Source organism: Trachurus trachurus, assembly GCF_905171665.1.
Source record: "Trachurus trachurus genome assembly, chromosome: 21".
Classification (NCBI taxonomy): Eukaryota; Metazoa; Chordata; class Actinopteri; order Carangiformes; family Carangidae; genus Trachurus; species Trachurus trachurus.
Genome location: NC_139899.1, coordinates 17,480,395 through 17,498,614, shown reverse-complemented (window position 1 = coordinate 17,498,614; position 18,220 = coordinate 17,480,395). Strand labels below are relative to the sequence as shown.

At 41.8% G+C, this 18,220-nt stretch overlaps 1 protein-coding gene across 2 annotated transcripts in view; it reads right to left on the bottom strand.

The window, feature by feature from the left end:
- Positions 1 to 656: 656 nt before the first annotated feature.
- Positions 657 to 18,220, bottom strand: part of LOC311004648 (ATP-binding cassette sub-family C member 4-like) — a 36,413-nt gene continuing 18,849 nt past the window's right edge. For both annotated transcript variants that reach the window (XM_083996809.1, XM_083996810.1), the window contains 11 exons: positions 14,734 to 14,884; positions 13,797 to 13,916; positions 13,375 to 13,485; positions 13,192 to 13,292; positions 12,526 to 12,717; positions 9,287 to 9,442; positions 6,393 to 6,482; positions 5,761 to 5,933; positions 4,466 to 4,571; positions 2,988 to 3,122; positions 657 to 1,479 (listed from right to left, as the gene is read on the bottom strand). In XM_083996809.1, the coding sequence (XP_083852935.1) occupies positions 1,402 to 1,479; positions 2,988 to 3,122; positions 4,466 to 4,571; positions 5,761 to 5,933; positions 6,393 to 6,482; positions 9,287 to 9,442; positions 12,526 to 12,717; positions 13,192 to 13,292; positions 13,375 to 13,485; positions 13,797 to 13,916; positions 14,734 to 14,884 (1,413 nt within the window). In that variant the 3' untranslated portion in view covers positions 657 to 1,401. The remainder of the gene's footprint in view (positions 1,480 to 2,987; positions 3,123 to 4,465; positions 4,572 to 5,760; positions 5,934 to 6,392; positions 6,483 to 9,286; positions 9,443 to 12,525; positions 12,718 to 13,191; positions 13,293 to 13,374; positions 13,486 to 13,796; positions 13,917 to 14,733; positions 14,885 to 18,220) is intronic.

Sequence of the window (18,220 nt, the reverse complement as noted above, 5' to 3'; positions counted from 1 at the left end):
GGGTCTGGTTAAATACTGCCTTTTATACTAAGCTAAGTGTTTACTGACAGCCATCTCTGAATGCGTAATCACCTGCTCTGCTCTGCTCTTGTCTGTGTGAAGGCGAATTAAACAGCTCTTTTCTAATTGAGCGGGTGATGAAAAAATTACATTGTAATTAGGATTTAATCGTCATATTGCAGTACCAGCGCGTTAAAATAATGGTGTAAATAACTGCGCCACCGTGAAACAAGATTTAAAAATCACTTGACTCAACACAGTAATCACTAGGTTGTCTTCCTAACCACTTACCAATTTGTAGCATCGTGGTCAAGACCAGTTGTAATCACTGACCTGAGACAAACACACCATTCAGACAACTGGATATAGGATGAGCAATAGCAGGAGGAAATGGTTAGTGAGTCAGTGTCACACAGGAGACAACCACATTTTAAAAGTAAAATGAAGACAGCACTGAAAACAAAATTGAAATAGGTGTTTTATTTTGTGCAATTTGGATTTCAACTACTGTTAATGATAAGTGACCATCTGTATCACTTATCTATGACTACAAAGTGCAAACTCACTGGAATATAACCTTTAAAAAAACATACACAAAATGAATACACAGCTATAAATAGTTGTACTATTATCCAATCTTATATAATTTCCCAAAGTGAAAAGTGCCATGTTTGCAAAGCAACAACAGCACATTTATCGAAAGAGTAAAGAGAGGAAGTAGATCTTACACTGGAGATTTTGCAGTTTATCAGCAATAAACATAAAACGTTTGTCGCACGTTCATTGGTGTCAGTGTCGTTGCCATTAAATGATATGTTCCATTTCAACTTTACTATTTGTTCCTGACAAGAGCTGAGGTAGACATGAAACCACAGTGGTTAAAATGCGGGAAGACCATTCAATAAAAACAGTGCAATTACAAAAACAATCAATAGTCTGATTAAGGCACAATAATTACTGAAAACATTTGTGTCTCCTCTCAGTTTCTCCTTGTCTTGTCAGGCATTTCACTAAATAGATTTTTCCAAAAGACCTTAGTCCTGCAAAACAATGTCTGCTTTAAAAGAATAATTTAGGCCACTACTAATTTATTGCACGCCCACTATCTGCTCTCTTGTCTGCACCGGTGCAGGATTGAAGCTACCCAGGAGGCCAAAGCACACATACATAAACATAGCAGAGTGTAATCAATAAACAGCCATGCAGTAAAATGCTGTCAATAAAGCTCTGCCTCGGATACTTGCCTCTTTTCTGTTCCAGACCAAAGGACTATGACAATCAAATGCAGCACATTATGCACTACATCTACTGAGGGAGTCTAAACACCTTTTAATGGTAAAGAAACTAAGTGTAACAGGTAAAGGGTTTGGTCAGCGGTAGCCACAGCGACTCTCCAAAGTGTCAAAGAGACGTCTCAAAGATGACACAGATGTCCTTGGCACAGCGCACGTCTGTCACTCGCTTTTTGTTCGTGTAAACCTGGAAGTGTATCAGGGAAGCAGTGTCACAGAATACAAGCACACAGTCCAATCTAAGCTACGATCTGTTAGGGTGCGTTTTTTTTTTTTAATACTGTATATATATATTTTTTTATGACAGATCCAGTCAGAGGCGGGTGAAGGGATTTGTCACCCGTTGAAGCATGCAAAAGTGGCTTACTTAGCCTCATAAACAGCTGTGAAATTCAAGGGAGGAAATATCGGAAGATAATCACTGAAATTATTTGTTTTATTTGAGTTAATTTTCTCCAACAGTGACTTCTAAGCTGAGCTGTGAGATTGTGTTTGAAAAACTGTCTCGGAAGATATCAATGTTTGCTTTAAAGTGTCTACAAAATGCTTGATTTATTTATACAAAAGAAAGGTCTGGCAGATGGAAAATTTCAATGACAGGAAGTATGTGAAAAAAAGAGGCAAAACCTGTAACAAAATGAAAAATAGAAAATAAAAAAAAACAGGTTAGCCACTGCTATACAGATATACTGTCTACTCTGAGATTCTCTTTCAATGTGGACAAAGGAGCTAGAGGTTGATATCAGATTATTGAATGTATTTAAACCTTGACTGACGACTATAGAAACTTGACACACAACATGTGGACCATCTCAGTATTTAATAAGTGGTGCTAGACAGTTATGGATGCTACAGTAATCTGATCTAAGGAGAGCACCCCACAATAAAGAAAGGAAAACGTAAGGGCTTGAACAATGTCACTACCAATCCGCCAGTGTGCAGGGTAAGATGATACCAAATAATACCACAGTGTGCTGAGTCTTTGAAATCAGTATTTTACTCATTTCACTCCTCTGGCTGAGAAGATACAGTTCCGCTGATAAATTTGTGCGAGGGACAGAGAGAAAATGAAATGATGCCTACTTTTTCTTATTTCACAAAGACCTGTTTGAAGTTGCAATATGGTATCTGTAGTCCCAGACAGATGCACATAAAATGGAATTGAACAATGAATAGCCGCCTCTTATCTGTTCAGTGTCTGAAGGGGAAATACATCACAAATGAATTTCACAGGGAAAAAATATGGACATTCTCTATTACAGTAATCCCCATAGAAAGTTTATCCCAAATCGCGATGAAGTTAAACCCAATATTTCAAAAAAGATATAGTGCAAAGAAAGCTGCTTTTCTGGAATCATCTCGAAAATGATCTCGAAATTACATTATGAGGAAAAAGATTATACGGAGAGTTTCTGGGATAAAAATCAGAGGATGTCAATCTACAAAGGGACAATTTCACTCTTAAAATTAATGTTATGGCATCGCAATGCTCCAAGTAGGCACTTTAAATTAAAATGGTAATCAAGTGTCTTTGCATTGTCAGGGTTATGCACATCTTCTGTTGCTTAACTGTATTATTTTGGAGGTGAGCAATGAAGTCTGGAGTTAAAGGGAGAGCCAGGGATTAGTGTGCCACGACTGGACTCTTATTTAGCCACAGCAGCCCTGTCCTGGGACAAAGGTGGGTGTGGTTACCTGTTTGGCTGTGTGCAGCAGCGAGGCGGCCTCGGCTCTGCCTGTCTGTTGGACCATCTGGTAAAAGAGCCCATCCTGGTTCTGGAGGAGCACATATGGCTCGTCATACTCCCGGATCCTGCCAGCATCCAGAACCTGCAATCACACGTACAATGCTGGGTGTGTGCACGTGTGTGTGTTTGCCTGTATACTTTACTTTGGAGAAAACAGACATTTCAGCTGTTTCACTGCTGAGTGATGCATGCAGACGGTGCAAGATGAATGGGGGGGGAGGGGGGGGACAGCAGCTCTTTGCACCTCTGAACCACCCATTTTACGTGACTCATGCAACAGCAAACACCGGTGCCTCTTTCTGCTCGACGGGGTCCAAGGACAATGAGCGTAACCTGTTGGCAGTGTGAAAGTCTACTACGCTGACGCTGACAGACTGAAGATCAGTGATTGAACCGTGTATTTATCCTGGCATTTCAGCGGCTCAGGGGTGGTCCCCATTCAAATCCAACAATCACACCTTTAAGACGCGCTAGAAAATTACCATCATTTCTATGTCATCACATACTATGTAAACCACACAAAGAATAGTGCCAAAACAAGCAGTTTGGAAAAGACTGCAATTATATCACAGACAAATTTTAACAAGCTCGATCTCCTTGCACCAGTAATGAGCAGTTTGTTATCGCTAAAGCACAGTTTCAGGGTGTGTTTAGTATGAAAGGGAGACTTGCGCAGCTGCCGTCATAATCGACAGTTTAGACGCAGGATACTAGGAGATAAAGTTTATATCTTGGAAAACATTCTGTGTCTAAATATGGCACAGCTTAAAATTTGGACTGGTCAATTCAGGTGTGTCCCAATTCAGTTCTCCAGGGGAGTGTGTGACAATCTGGGGGCATTTAACACGAGCGGTGTGAAGCGATCCCCACTGTGAGATATTTGACTTTTCTCAGCGACCCTCTCAAGTGACCGCGCAGCCACCAAGTCGCGCACCGTCCTCCACAGACGCTTAACAAATGCTGCCACAAATGGCACTAATTGGCACCTCGGCAGGCAGTAGCAGGAAAGGGCCAAAGATCAAGTGGCACGAGCGCGGGCTCAATGAGAGGCAAACGCTGTGAGGGAGAAATCAGCCCAGCTGTTGCAAAAATACTCCAAGTGAATTAAAACTTTGTTCACTGGACAGTTTTTTTAAAGAAAAAGCTGTTTATATGTTCCAAATTTCAGGTGTGTTTAACATATGGCGGTGAATCCGAGACATATTTTTACAGGCTAATCTGCATCAAGCCACAAATTCTTGGGACGCACAAGCAGCTTAGTTTGTCATACTTGATGGCAGTTTATGAAAAGGCTATCACAGAATATCAGGAAGTAATTGGAGAAGTTATTGTATGAATGAATGAGTATGAATACCATAGGGAAGCAGTTTTGTGTTATAAATCTGACTGAAGTGCTGGGTAGTGGAAATTTCCTTCCTTCCTTACCAGTATTCTGTCACAGTCAATGATAGTGTTGAGCCTGTGAGCAATGGTGAGGACAGTACACTCTTCAAACTTGTCCCGAATAGTCTGCTGGATGAGGCCGTCAGTTCTGAAAGAGAGGGGAACACGACACCTAAGCACAGAAAAAAAGAAAAACACTCTCTTCCTATAGACCCTTGGGCAGGGATTTTACTCAACACGGAACAATGGCTCATCAGCAGAGAGGTATGCGCAGTAGCAGGCATTAAAATAAAGAATATGACAGCAAGTTTACAAAGGTAGATCAAGTTTATTTTGATGGTTTTGTTATGACTATTTCTGATTACGCTATACTTCACAATTTTTATATACTGTATATATATTCCCATATTTCACTTTTTCAAAGAGTATTAGGTGTGACATTACAAGTGATCAGTTTTTTTTAGTGCTGTCAAAGTAAACGCGTTAATTTTGGCGATTAATTTGACAACGAGGAGTTTTGGAAAGCAAAGTGTTTTCACACTACATTTCCCATGAACCTCCGCGCGCACAGTGAAATCCTTGGACCGGAGCAAGACGGACGAAAGCAAAAACATTTGCCAAGAATGTTTTCATTGATCAAGAATGAAAGTCGGAGGTTCGAAGACGATCAGATACCGTCGTAGTTCCGACCATAAGCGGCCATTCGGCTGCGTTATTCTCATGACCCGCCGGGCAGCGTCCGCGAAACTGAAAGCAGGAAATGCTGGGCGAGCCGACCACTAAATAATAATAACAAAATAACGATAAAGACAAAACGCTATATTTTCATCGAAAATGGACCCATTAACAAGTGTGGGTAACGTAGATTCATGAGACTTTTTTATAACACAAACTCTTCGTTGTCCCTTTAAACATTTAGTGCGTTAAAAAAAATGAATGCAAATAACACCGTTTTGTTTACTTCCGGTGGTGGCTGACCCATAACCTTTGGTGACGTGTGCAGGCTAACTAGGCAAAGCGATGTACCCGCTGTAGTGCTGTTATTCTTGACCATTAAGTTTTCTATACTGAAGTTTTGATCAGAACTATCCAATCTGTCATCATTACGTTAACATAATTCTTTCAAATACCAAATTAACCATCAAAAGTGCATTATAGTTGATACACACTTGCATCGTTCCATTGTAGACAGTCTTTTTTTAAGAATAATCTGTGCAGTTGTTGTGCTGTTATGGTTTTATTCAATTCAGACTGAAAATCCATCTTGTAAACAAGCTACATGTGGAACTGAATCTTCTGTTGTTATGTTTTTCTTATCGACTCATGTGTCCTCTCACCTTGGGTCCACGTTTGCTGTGGCCTCATCGATAATGAGGATGCGGTTTTTGCGGAGGATGGCCCTGGCCAAACACACAAGCTGTCTCTGGCCTACACTGAAGTTAGAGCCTGACTCAGTCAGCACGGTCTCCAGCTTATTGGGCAGCTCCTCCACCACGGCCTTCATCTGCACCTGTGGAGAGGGAGAGCAGAGCCCCAACCCTTCATTACTCCTGTATAAAGGCTTCCTGTGGGGATGTCTTTAAAGAGCCATCCAAACACACCCATTAACCGCCTGGCACAAAGCAGGGCCAGGTCCACTGATGACCTTGGCCAGTGCTCTCTTGTGGCCAGCCTCTAGCTTTAATCCAGGCCACCAAACCCATTCAGAGGCAGGACCAGGAGCTGAAGCCCTTCACTGTGGGGGGAGCCTTCATCCTGGTTGGCCTGACTGCCCAAACACATCTCCCCCAGCACTTTCAATGGTTCCCAGTTACAAGCTGCACATTGAGCTGGGCCCCATGGCCCTAATGGGATTTCCCCCCATGACTTGTGGCGAGCAGGGAGGCTGAATGGCAGCATTGTACGGGGGGACAGAGGGATCCCCCCCTGGGCTTGTGAGGGGGAATCATTCAGAGCCACGCTGGAGTACCTCTTGGAGTGCATTCCACAGGTCCTCATCTGTGTGCTGCCTGAAAGGGTCCAGATTCTTCCTCATGGTACCCGTGAAGAGAACTGGGTCCTGTGGATAGATGGATATAGAAAGAGAAGGCCGTGGCCAGTTAAGATAATGACAAGGGGGAAGATGTATGAAAGGGTTAAGACAGGCTTTATGGAGCGCCGCTAGGCAATGTGTGAGGGGAAGATGTTCATAAAGGGCTTGCTACACTCAGGAGCTCCATTCAATGCTCTTAGCAACTATTCTTCAATAAGTTGATCTTTTTACTTGGAAAACCAGAGCTTGTGCACTGGTGTCAGTGGAGAATAGCTGTGCGAAGTCGCCTGAATATATGACACAGAAAGTGCCATCTAGTCACTGTTAGCGCACAAAGAATTTCATACAGTCGCTTTATTAGAAACGATAATCTGAAGATGTCACTGGAAATGTGTCCATCAACGGGGGTTAGCGCATCAGCTGGCTCCCCTCATGAAAGGCCGAGCCCCTGATCTCACAACAGCTGAGATATGTGTTTATGGTGAGCCACACACCTGTATCAAGGTCCAGCCGCATCAGCCTCCCTTAGGAGAGTGAATAAAGCTCTTTATTACAGTGCGGAGGAAAAGAGCTCGCAAGTGCACAGGCACTGTTGCAGCGTGTCACTCTGTTTGTGGTTAACCTGATAAAACAGGAGCAAGCCGACATCTCCTTGTCAGGTTGGATATTTACCCATAAATCCTGCTCAAACGTTTAAGTGATTTAATGAACGCTTGCTAGGACACTCTTAGGTTGTTGTCAAGCCTTTCAGTGCAGAACTAAAGCAGATAAGGTTTTCATGTGGCATCATTTACCGTAGCGTTTTATCAGTGAACACATACAGCCGGACAGGTCAGAATTTACTGCACGTAAATGGGTGTAATGACCATCTGAAAAAAAAATATCACAGCCACCGAGGTGACGCAAAGCGGTGAGCAATGCGCCTTAAGAAAGCGTGATAGGCTTCCACTATATCCTCATCACAGCAAAGCCAATGTTGTAACTCCAGCTTCCTCAAGATATGGATCTGACCTCAAATCAAGATAGGAAATGTTCACCTGGCAACTGTGAGATTAGACCAGGAGGAAAAGTAAAGTACACAATGGGTCTAAAAGGCTCAGTGTCCTGCATTAAGATTACAGAACTACCAGCCTGAGTGTGACTCACTATCCACACCTTCATCTCTGCTCTCTGGGTCAACTCAAAGCCGGCACTGTGACAGCGACACAGTGCAAAAGCGCCACATGCATTCATGTGTGTAGGAACAGAGATTCATACAGAGCGCACACCTCAAATACAAAAATCACGTCTCAACAAAACCTTCATGTAGGCCAGAGGACTCAGGACTAACTGCTCAATTTCCATCCAGACAAAAAAAAAAAACCTCAGCTTTCAGGACTTCATCCCTGCTACCTGTGTCTTCGAAAATGTTCCACCTCTTTACTTCCAATGAGCTTTTTCCTCTGTCACCGAAATACAGCCTTGTCATTAAGCCAGCTGAAGTCCCAATTCAAACTAGTTTTGTGACATACTTTAATTGAGGATTCAATGTTAGGTCGGGAAAAACTGCTTTCAAGCACAGCTTTCCATAGACCGATTATGTGCTCCACCAATTCTAAGCCCTCTGTTTGCTACAGAATTCATTTTTAGTGAGTCATTCCTGAGAATTCAATGGAAAAGGAAATGGATCCTTTTTTAATGCCATATGCTAATACAAGCTTATCATAATCAAAATCTGTGGGTGGCAAATAATGAAACTCCTCACGGCCAATGTATAGTATACATATCACACTCAAAATTCCACATGAAAAAGTAAAGCGACTGGCAATTGATATCACGATTCTTTCCATGTGAAAGGCCGAGTGAATATCACTTTATCTCTGACGTCTAGCGGGAGAATAAAAGGCTTTCAGATGAATTTGTATAAATGCAAGAGACTTCTCTCTATATATAAGTTTGTAAAACTAACAGCACAGAAACTCGACTCTTCTGAATACTGCTTAGACTTTATGTCATGAGAATGCCATCCAATACGTGATACAGATGGGCACGCACTTAAAAGTTCTGAGTCGTAACCTGCCACTTTGTGCAAGTCTCTCCCTCTAGGAGAGACAGACAGAGTAAACAAAATCACATCAAACACACATCACATCCATCTCAAACTAGTTTGGACTTGGAAGTAAAACTTTATCTGCAGCAGTAGCAATGCCAGGAACCTATCAAATCCACAGAAAAAGCATTAATGAAACTGTTTTTGGGCATCTTGGCGTCACCCTGGAAATGTTTGAGACTTGGGCTAAGTGACGGTGTACAAGGGGACTCTGACTGTGAGGATGGGGGAGACTTCGTCTAAGCAGCTTTCCCATGTTTGGGGGGTAGAGGGCTTAATCCTCTGTCAGGGATGGGGAACTGCTCTCTTCACAGTACAGGCCGTGGGAGTCTTCTCCCCTCCCTCCACTCTGCTGACACTCACCCGCAGGCTGGCATTTTCTTAATGCCGTATCAGTTTCAACAAGCGGAAATAAAGTTAAACTGTCTCAAGGCATCCGTTTGTCTCACTTTCAGAAATCCCCTGAGTGACGACTGTAATTCTCCTCACTTGTTTTAGCTTTTTAAAAGCCAGGCGTATAAAAAGGGCCAAAGCATGAAGGTTTCTGTTACCACTGTTCATCTGACGTCTCTGACATTTCTCAATCACGGGAAATAACAAACTTGGGAGCAAAAGATGGAATGCTGTATTTACCTTCTAATAAATATTTTTTCACTAAGACACAACAGTGATTTCAAAAAAAAAAAAGATAAAAAAGATAATATAATATAATATACAGTATACAGTATATATATATTGGCACCTGAGGGATGATGGACATTTTCTGGCGCAGGGTGTGTAGACCAATTGCAGAAGTCAGAAACCCGTCAATCACTATTCTTCCCTCAGGTTCTGCAAGCCGGAACAAGGCGGACATCAGGGAGCTTTTCCCAGCACCAGTGCGTCCAACGATGCCAACCTACAGTTTAGGGATGGGAGATATTTTTAAAGCTGTTAAAAAATAAACAATTTACAGAAAAAAAATATTATTGAGCTACTTTAGATTATTTATTACACATAGGCTTAATATCGGTAAATGTCAGTAGGTTTCAATTACATGAGGAGATAAATGAAGCTGATGGAAAATATTCTATTTTGTAAAGGGCTGGGGTTACAAACCAGGTTTTATGTTTCAGCAGCCACTGAACATTTATAATAAAAACTTTAATTATACAATATATTTACAGTCTAGTCCTCCCTGACTCATTTTGTTTGTCTAGTCGAACTTTACTCTGCCGTCACCGCCAACAATCTGAGCACGGACTCGGATCCAATCTGCCCGTAGGTACCAATGAACAGGGAATGGTGCAAGCACTGGCACCGCAAGGCGAATTGTGGCTTGTTCCATTGAACTGAACTGCTGATGCCACACACTGCAGCCTGCCAACCTATAGGCCTGTTATATGCCACTACACAGCCAATGGGCAACCCTTTGTTTAGACAGGGGGATTACCAATAACACTGCTTGAATGACAAAGACCTGCTGTGCACATAACATGCCAACACATAGAGAACATGCAACTATAACGTTTTTCCTCCCCCTTTTTGCCCAGTTAGGGAGGAAGGATCAAGATGTAATCATCCAAACTGACATCAAACTGAGACCAGACTGCAGAGTGGGGCAACACTGTTCCTTTCAGAGGGCTTCGGGAAACACAGGTGATTATCCCCTGAGTGACAGAGGAACAAATCACTGGTCCTTGTAGGAAACATCATCTTTTCCCAAATGGACCCGAGAAAACAGTGTGACAGTAGAATATGACAAATCTCTGTCCTGCTGAAGCTGCAGTAACAGGAAGGACAACAACACGACTAAAGAGATATGACTGAATCTCAGCTACAGGCACATCATGTGGCTAAGAAAGTTCCCATGTTTATTCCGAACAAAGATTTCTCACTGAATGAGGTTGGAGAACAGGCCCTTCACACAATGAGTCATACCCTTTCCTGCAGAAGTCACCCAGCTCTACACAAGTCAACAAGTTGTTTTATTGTATAGTAGCTCTGTAAACTATTACTTGCATTCAGAACATGTACTGTATTCAGTCTTTTATGTTTTTGTCTGACAATAAAGCACTTTGTGAAAAGTCCAACAGAAAAGAAATGTTCTAGGCCGTAAGTATGCACTTTGCACCCAGTAACCTAATGCTCAAGGATGGAAGAGGAGGGGACCTTGTATACAGTACACCATGAATTACAACTGGGCTTGTGTTGGATCCTTTCATGTCACACCTTAATTACAAACAGAAACCTGCATGGCACACTTCAAATCCAGAAATAATCAATCATAACTCTCTTAAGAATTATTAAGAAAACCTTCAAATCACATGTTTTCTGTTTTCAGGGTGCTGGTATGTTGCACAAAGCACAATAAATACAAGGCCTCGAGACAGCAAAGCATGTCCGCTGTAGGTGCCTTTAAAAGCCATCTATGTGGGAATTTCAAAAATGACTTATACAAGTGTTTTGTTATCTGATCTGAACAGGAAAAAGGAATAAACCTTGACAGTGAGTAGGAAAAAAGATGTGAACACAGAGGCTTTGTACAGCTGTGTGCCTCTCACCGGAACCTGCAATATAATAACTCACACAATTTCCAGATTGGCAGCGAATGCAAACAAAGGCTTTAAGCTATTTCAACAAATGACAAACATGTGAAACTGTATTTGGCACAGGTGAGTCACATCTTCCTGGGTGTTCATTTCACTCTAATATTTTTACCTTTATCTTATTTCAGACAAACACATAAGAATGTCTAAGTTATCTAATAGTTTGGTAAATTTAGCTAGGTTGTAAGATTTTCAACATCAGTAGCACTTTTTCTCTTTGTTTACGTAACATTTTGCCTGATTCATTTAGTTTTATTTGCCGCCTCATTCAGTATCCCTTACTGTAACTACTTGTTTGTATGTAGGCTTATGTCTGTGTGTATTATTATATGTGTTGCCTAAGTTATGCGGGAAAGTATGTACATACTCCTTCTGGTAGATGTTGAATGTTTATTAATTTTCTTGTGGTAAATGTTGAATGTATTTTTAATTTACTTCATGTGCATACTTTTTAGAGGCTGGTTATATCTTTCCTATATTCTGCTGACCTTTTGTGTTGTTTAGTGTTTTAACATTTTTGGCTGCTACTGTGCTGTTGAATGTATAATGATGCCTTTCAAATTTCAATAAAACATTTGATGAAAAAAAAGAATGTCAAAGTTCACATGACATTTTATGCTGCTCTAACAGTTATCTACAACATAAGAAATGTAAAGGCAAATGCTGATCTTGATTTGAGTCCTGGAGATAAGAATTTTGCCCTTTCCAAGCCATTTCTCTCCAAACAAACGGAAGCTGAGGTGCTTTGGTGAGTTATGTGCTTTTATATGATTATGTAGAGTATATGACTTTAGTTAAGTGGCAGAGTGAATGTGTCTTGTACTGTAGGTGGTAGGTGCAGGTTTCCTTGTGAAAGGGTGTCAGGGGAACTGTCAGGATGCACAAAGCCTTTCACCCCCATGGCATGCGGCAAAGATCCCTCCCATGGGCTGTCAGAGCCAGGGGCTCTGCACTTATCAACCCATCCATTGTGAAATCAGCCGCCCTGGCCAACCATAGCCATGCAAAATACACCCCCAGCATTAAACACAATTTCAATCATCCTCAACCATCTCCCTCTGCCTTCCTCTCTCTCTTTCTTCGCCCCTCTACCTTGGCCTCTTCTCTCTATATAGTGAATAAACAGTTGTCACCGTCAGGTAGCTCAAAATGCAAATTGGGAACAAATGGATCCACTTGAACAGTCTTAATTACATGATATGTATTCCATGAATCACAAATGGTATAGTCCTCAAGATGCAGAAGCACATATGCTGTCCTTTTAATAATTGATTTCAAAATAATGCCACATAAAAAAGAACCACACCACACCCTCTACACTAGCTGCATATCAACCCAAGTCATGGGCTGTGCACACCAGTAAGCATGCACAGGTGGGAATAAAGACAAGAACCTTTTCTCTGGAAGTGAAGACAACACTAAGGCTCTTTAGGACCAAAGGCTCACTGGCACTGTAAGAGAAGTTGACTCTGTCAAAGGTGATGGAGCCTGTCTTCGGCCAGTCATGCGGAGGCTGTTTGTCCGTTTCCCAAGGTGCTTCACTCTCCAGCTCTGCATACTCAACCACTCTCTCCACTGATGTCATCTGTAAAAACAAGGCAAACATTTTTATGTGGATTTTTGTTAAGGTCACTTTAGAATTTAATGAAATTATATGAATGTAGTATGTATATTCTACCATCTCAAAGAGAATGATATTTAAGCTTTAGATCTTTGTTGGAAAGGAGTTCTCCAGTGATTTAGCACTTAACTTCCATAAAGGTGAAGAACATAGACACATTTCAAAAATAGACTGCCCAAAAACAGTGGGAAGGACATCCTGAATTTGAGCCTCCAGTGCAAGTCAAGCTCCAAAAACGCTGCATCCTACAATTCCCACCCTGCAACTTGATTTCTTTCGAGAATTTGAGGATCAAATAAAGCAACAGATTAACTGAAATTATTTATACATGTTGGAGAATAAATCACAAAACTGGATTAAATGAGTACATAAATAATGTGTTCAGTAGTTCATTAACGTCCAAATTGCAGTTAACTGTTCAAATGTGAATGTTCTCACCATGCTCTCGATCTCAGCGCTCTGTCTGACGCCCCACTGGAACATGCCAGTGAGTGTAATGGCATAAGACAGAGCCAGACCCACAGCACCTGGCTCCAAACCTGTAACATTAGAGCAAATGTCAACATGCAGTCACACAATAATGAGTTTATCATCATGGTTCCACTAAAACACATACGGTACCATCCCTGAAGTAAAGGCAGCCGAAAGCGGTAATGGTGACAAAAATGGAACAAATTCCATCCAGACGCACAGCAAACCAGCGAGAAGTCGTCAGGAATAGGAACCAGGCCTCTGTTAACACAACACAACCACAGACATTAGATTATACACTGCGCTGTAACGTAAACGTGCGAGTGATCCTGCATCAGTAATGATGTAAGGGGCTGTCCGTGGTTACAAAAGTCTATTGACATATCAAACAAAGAAAACTATGGACTGTGGAAGTTTGAATGGTCAAAATACAGAAGTTATCATGACGTGAACCCATGTTGTGGTAAAAAAAAATAAAAAAAAATACTAATAATAAAATTATACATGTGTCCTCTATGACCTAAATCAAAAAAAAGAGCATTACTTTGAATAAAATGTTAAGTTCCATTCACCTGAGTGAAGATCTTGAAATTCATCAAACATCTGCTGAAACCTCTGCTGAACCTTGAAGGCACGAATGGTGCTCAGGCCTTGGAGGGAGGAAGACAGGTGGGAGAAGACGGGACTCCGAGCTAAAAGAAAAACATATGAAACATGTCTTACATTTGTACAAAAATGTAACAGAAATCTATTATTATAACACCTAAGCCAAGGTTTTTAATACAAATGTTTCTTTCTGTTACACTAAGGACAGTTTAAAGAGTTTTATACATATTGCTTAAGTGTGCACATGGTTTAAAAATACATGAACTACTGTCATATTATATCTGATGACTTCTACACTGTTTCAGTATATATATTCAAGTAACCGAGATATTGCAACCTACTACTGAGACCTGCCATGTTGCTTCCTGACATATTGTCTATCAGAAAGTGTATACAAAGAAACAATGATGTGGTAATTAATAGCGATACGTGAGATGTGTACAGCATCGTGCAAGCATGAGACGTTTCCCTGTCAGTTTTGATTTAGGTGAAGGTTGCCATTGAGTGGTCTTTTGTTTCTATTTGTTAGTTTTACAAAGCCAAAGACAAAACCTAAATGTTTCCATCCAAGCTTTTTGATAGGACTTTTATTCTTTAAGACTATGGGGCCTGTTGGTCAATGTGCATTTGGGCTCTCAGCCCAAAGTAAAATAGATAAGCTAAAGCCGGCAATGGCCTAGTCATGCCCACTTGGCATTTTTCCCATTGTATGTGATGTCATGAACTCCCGTCTCTTGAGGAAACTGCGTGTGGCCGAGCCATAGGCTACCGCCACCTTTAGCCTTTATGCTAATGCCAATGGCTTTCTTCAATGGTCTATTAGCATTCCTGTGGTCTGCTTTTGTCTTTTTGCACAAATGGACATGTCCACACCCCCACACACAAAAAACTGAAAAAAATTACTGGTGGACTCGAGGCGCTTGATGTCCCTGGAGGTCTTCAGGAAGTAGAATCTCAGAAACAGGAAGACAATGAGCAGAGGAACAACGGGAATAAGGATCCAAGGGATGATGACTGCAGCTACTGCGATCACTCCAATGACCTGGAGAAAAACCTGGGACCGAGGGAAAGATGTGTGCAAAACATTAATCAAACAGCAAAACAGTCAAAAGCTCCACTGCTGCTGTGTGGCCTACCACTGGGGCACTGAGGCCTATTTTCTGAGGCTGAACAAGAGAAACTCTTTCAGCTCTATTTGTGTGAGACCATCATGGACATACAGTAAGGTGACAGCAGGTTGTGGGACTGAGCTTATGTGACTCACAGTGTGAAAGGAAAACGATCACGGTGCTAATTCTCACTTAGTAGCAAGTGAGAATTTACCACTTGGCCACTGCAGCTCATATCCCCGTCTCCCTCAGGCTTTCCCTTCAACACTTCTGGCCTGTAAGCCTCCCTGGCAGAGCAGCCAGCCAACAGGCATGGCCACAGTGACTGGCAGAGAGCTCTGGGAACCACACTGTGGGTGTCTGATACATCACACTCAAACCACACAGCCCTCAACAACACAGTGACTCATCACCCGTGTTAATGGCTCCGTGACACATCTAGACCAGGATACCAGAGCTGCCTAAACAGGATTGGAGGCAATGAGGGCTGACGACACCAAAGCACTCACACCTGTAGTGTGTAGAGAACTGACCTCTGATCAGTATCAGATGTAATGAAATGTATATAGAGTGATTTTACAGTAGCCTATATTTGGCGGTAATATACAGTGACTTGGTACTTTAACACACTAAAATTTCAAGATACTACTAGAATAGTAGAATAATTAGATTTTATGTAAATTAATGTGTGCATCATTTCATTTCTGAGAAAATACAGTGGTTATACACACAGTATATACATACTGCACAAGACAGACAAGTACTTTTACTTCCAATTATTAAAGTACATGGCCCTGATAATACTTACACACTTTTACTTAAGTGGAACTTTGAATGGCGCACTTGTACTGGAGTGTGTTTACCATGTGGTATTAATATTTTTATCCATGTGAGGCGACGGAATACTTCTTCCACCACTGAATATGGGTGCGGGCGTTTCTTCTTAACTGAAAGATATACTGTGTTACATATTTCATATTCGATTGGTAGATGATAAAATTGAAACCTCACACCCTGAAATTAGACACATCCTAAGAGATGAATCATAAGACGTGGAGATTAGGATCGTGCGGTTACCTTCAGTGGTCTCAGACTAGCCCAGAGAGATGAAAATTTAATTTAGCACCTTAATTACGGATGTTATCTGCCACTTAAGCACACATTTAAGCATGATCACTTTCAGTGTAGTTTTATGATGAAAAGCCACTCAATCCCATTTGCAGTTCAGATAAGAGGGTATTACTAGTCTAACCATTGCCATAGTGGAGCCCACACAATCAAACAGTAAGTGGAAGCTACTGAGCACAACTGATCCCAAGAATTTCACAGTACATAAGTTTCAATCTTAGCCTTGATGGAAGGCTACCAGACTGCAAAGTGAGATGGTGGCACATGGGCCATTACTGCATGTTATCCAGCCTTCCCTTGAGGGATCAAATATTAACTGAACAAACGTCTTATCATATAGACTGTTTTTTCTTTCACTCTCCCGCTGCTGGTTAGTGACACATTGACACCGCTCATTTTTGTTTGCTGGTTGGTTAATTTGAATTCTAATTGGGCCCATTTCAGCAGGGGGCCACGGAGGTCCGAGGCCAGGCCAGCTTATCTGACGGTGGGGTCGTCTGAGGGGACGGAGGAGAAACAGGAACCATTAGATAGGAGTCTAGCCTCCTCCTGCTCCCCAAGGGCCTCTGCCGCCAAGGCCCCGCGTTTGATGTGATCCATTTGCGTGGTCTGCCGCTTATCATGTCAGCATCGGGAACACCGTGGCCCCCACCCACACTACACACAGATGACTCCGATAAGCCATCCTACAAGTGTACACCTCACCCCCTCAGACCACATCCATATCTCCTATGAAAACCACACAGGAAAAGAAAACTCCCAAAGCCACATCCCGCTGCACATAAAAGTAGATAAAAGGATGAAAGGTTCTGTATACAAACAGTTTAAATAAAGAATTACCGCTAATTGCTCTTTAGCAAGAAAAGAAAGCTACCGCACGCATGTGATTCAGTCATTCAAGCAAACTGGGCACACTGCTGTGTCCAAAGACCATTCAGATCTCTGCTGACCCTAATTGCTTTATTTTCTCAATGATTCTATCAGCTCTTTGATGTCCAAATAAATGTAGAAAATTGAAGTTAATTGCTATATTTGTGTTCGGCAATGATAGCGACTGTTGTTCCGCAGCAGAAAATAAACACTTCCCTTTAATTAAACATCCCTCTGGACACAAAGAATCAGTATGCTTTTTACAACCCCTTTTTCATCCTCCCTTTATTTACTGTCAGTGTGCAATATTTGCCACTGGGAAAGATGTGCAAACAAAACAGGAAATGAGAGGAACACATGGTGAAGAAAATTCCTCAAAAGAAGTCCTCTGTCATCGTTGGAATTTTTTCTTTTTTCTTTTTTTTTTTCTTCACTCCACACTTTACGTGACAGAGCTGCACAATAAGTTGCAAGGGTCAGTGGTACTGAAACAAAACAGGGCTGTTCCACTTGGGCTCTGGAACAATGGAAGTGACCCAATCCATTCTACTCTGTCTTTGGGCTTTATTTTAGCATTAAATGCCCAGATGCTGTGGCTTTTATTTGGGAGAAATGACTGTGGACACCTCCTTCACATTTTCCCTTTCTGGGCCATTTTCACTTCATAAAGCTGCAGTCAATGTGTTTTGTGTGTGGTGAGGAGGGTCTGACACATACTGTGGTGGTCTCAGTCGCTGTCTACATTGGTGGCTCAAGTAGTCCTAGGATTAGGCCTTTGTGTGCTGTGAAAAGGTAAAAAGAAGTCACTTATTTGGGCTCAGTCAAGCTGCTGATTTCCAACCCCATTTTGGAAATAAGAGAAAGGCTTTGAAATGCAGTCTCACTCTCTCTCTCTCTCTCTCTCTCTACTATAAATCACTAGTGTCCAGCAAATTCATTCATTCAGTCATTGCTCCTTTCTCTCGCTCTCTTCCTCTTGATAACAACACAAAAAACTTTTTCAAACACGCAAGAAAACAGCAATTCACACATACAAAAGTCACTGGCAGAAAGCATAGAATCCATTATCTCCATCATATTGACATGAGGTGAGATCCTAGATGAGATTGAGACTTTGTTATGTAAGTTCCCAGGGCTCAAAACAACCCCAGCCCTCTAGGTCTGAGTCAGAGCAGCTGAGGTGCTGGACCGCAGCATCATGGGAGACCACACACACATATACACACATGCTGGGAGCTTTTGCCGGCCAGTGTTCGCCATCAAATGACCATGTGTGGTATTGC